At 49.9% G+C, this 1,001-nt stretch overlaps 1 protein-coding gene across 1 annotated transcript; it reads left to right on the top strand.

The window, feature by feature from the left end:
* Positions 1–310: 310 nt before the first annotated feature.
* PPTG_09096 (hypothetical protein) lies at positions 311–511 on the top strand (the record flags this gene model as incomplete). The annotated part of the gene is made up of 1 exon (XM_008903954.1): positions 311–511. The coding sequence occupies one exon, from the start codon at positions 311–313 to the stop codon at positions 509–511; it is 201 nt and encodes a 66-aa protein (XP_008902202.1).
* Positions 512–1,001: the final 490 nt, after the last annotated feature.

Raw genomic sequence — 1,001 nt, 5'->3', positions numbered from 1 at the left:
CGACTACCCAAGCAAATCCAGCCTATATATACTTTGTTGTCTAGCGTACACGACTCGCGCACTCCACAATCAAGGATGAGGGAGCGTTCATCACGGCGTTTTGGAAGGACCATAAACCCAGGAAGCGGTTGATAATTTTGAATTGCTTGTGTATCATAGTCGGTAATTTGCTCAGTCTCTGCAGATCCGCACAAACGGGGACGGCACAGACCTTTTTAGCCAACCAGCACCCGCTGTAAGCGGGTGTCTCACGTAACAGTTTGTGCAGTGATTGACGGCGGCCATTCAGCCGCGTGGAACCCGAGCAAACATGCCGAAACGTATCGCGTGGAGAGACACCGCGCTCCACGTCGACGAAGCCGAGGCCGCGGTACTAGATGAACTAAAAGCCTTCGATATCACTAAGAATAACACACTCACGTGCAGGGTGTGCGTTGACTCCGAGCACAAAATGCGTTACCGTCTTCTCGAGTGCAGCTCGGAGACATGCGCTGAGGCTAGCGAACATTAATGCCTGTGGCGAGGCAAGGTGGTGACCTGCCTGAGCCCCAAACGGCTTGTATTTACGAGTACAATGAACATCTATCTTCTGCGGCCGCCCCTACAAAAAGAAGCTCACGTCTACACAGAAGGAGTTCTATCGCGAGTTGATGGACCAGCATTTGAGGGCACTGCGAATCCGATTGGCGCTTTCCCGGGAGTTCTCGACTTCATTTGCAGATCTGCCACCTCTACAAACCGTTCAGAATTTTGCGAATTGTTATTCTAGAACCTATCTAGATAACCACGATCGTCTGGAAGAACTCAGATCATGGATTCACGCTCACGCGTACAATGGAGGCGAAGAAATGACTCAGGCGTTTGAGTTTGGATGGGAGTATGACCGCGAAGGACAACTGGTAATTGGAAACGGATCCGATGAGAAGCCTTTTATTATTAGGTTAACAACTAAAGCACTAATGCTACGCGTGATGCTGCCTCCGGAAAGTTTTTGTTTTTCA

The sequence above is a fragment of the Phytophthora parasitica genome (assembly GCF_000247585.1).
Source record: "Phytophthora parasitica INRA-310 unplaced genomic scaffold supercont2.17, whole genome shotgun sequence".
Lineage (NCBI taxonomy): Eukaryota > Oomycota > Peronosporomycetes > Peronosporales > Peronosporaceae > Phytophthora > Phytophthora nicotianae.
This window is presented reverse-complemented; position numbering and strand designations above follow the sequence as displayed.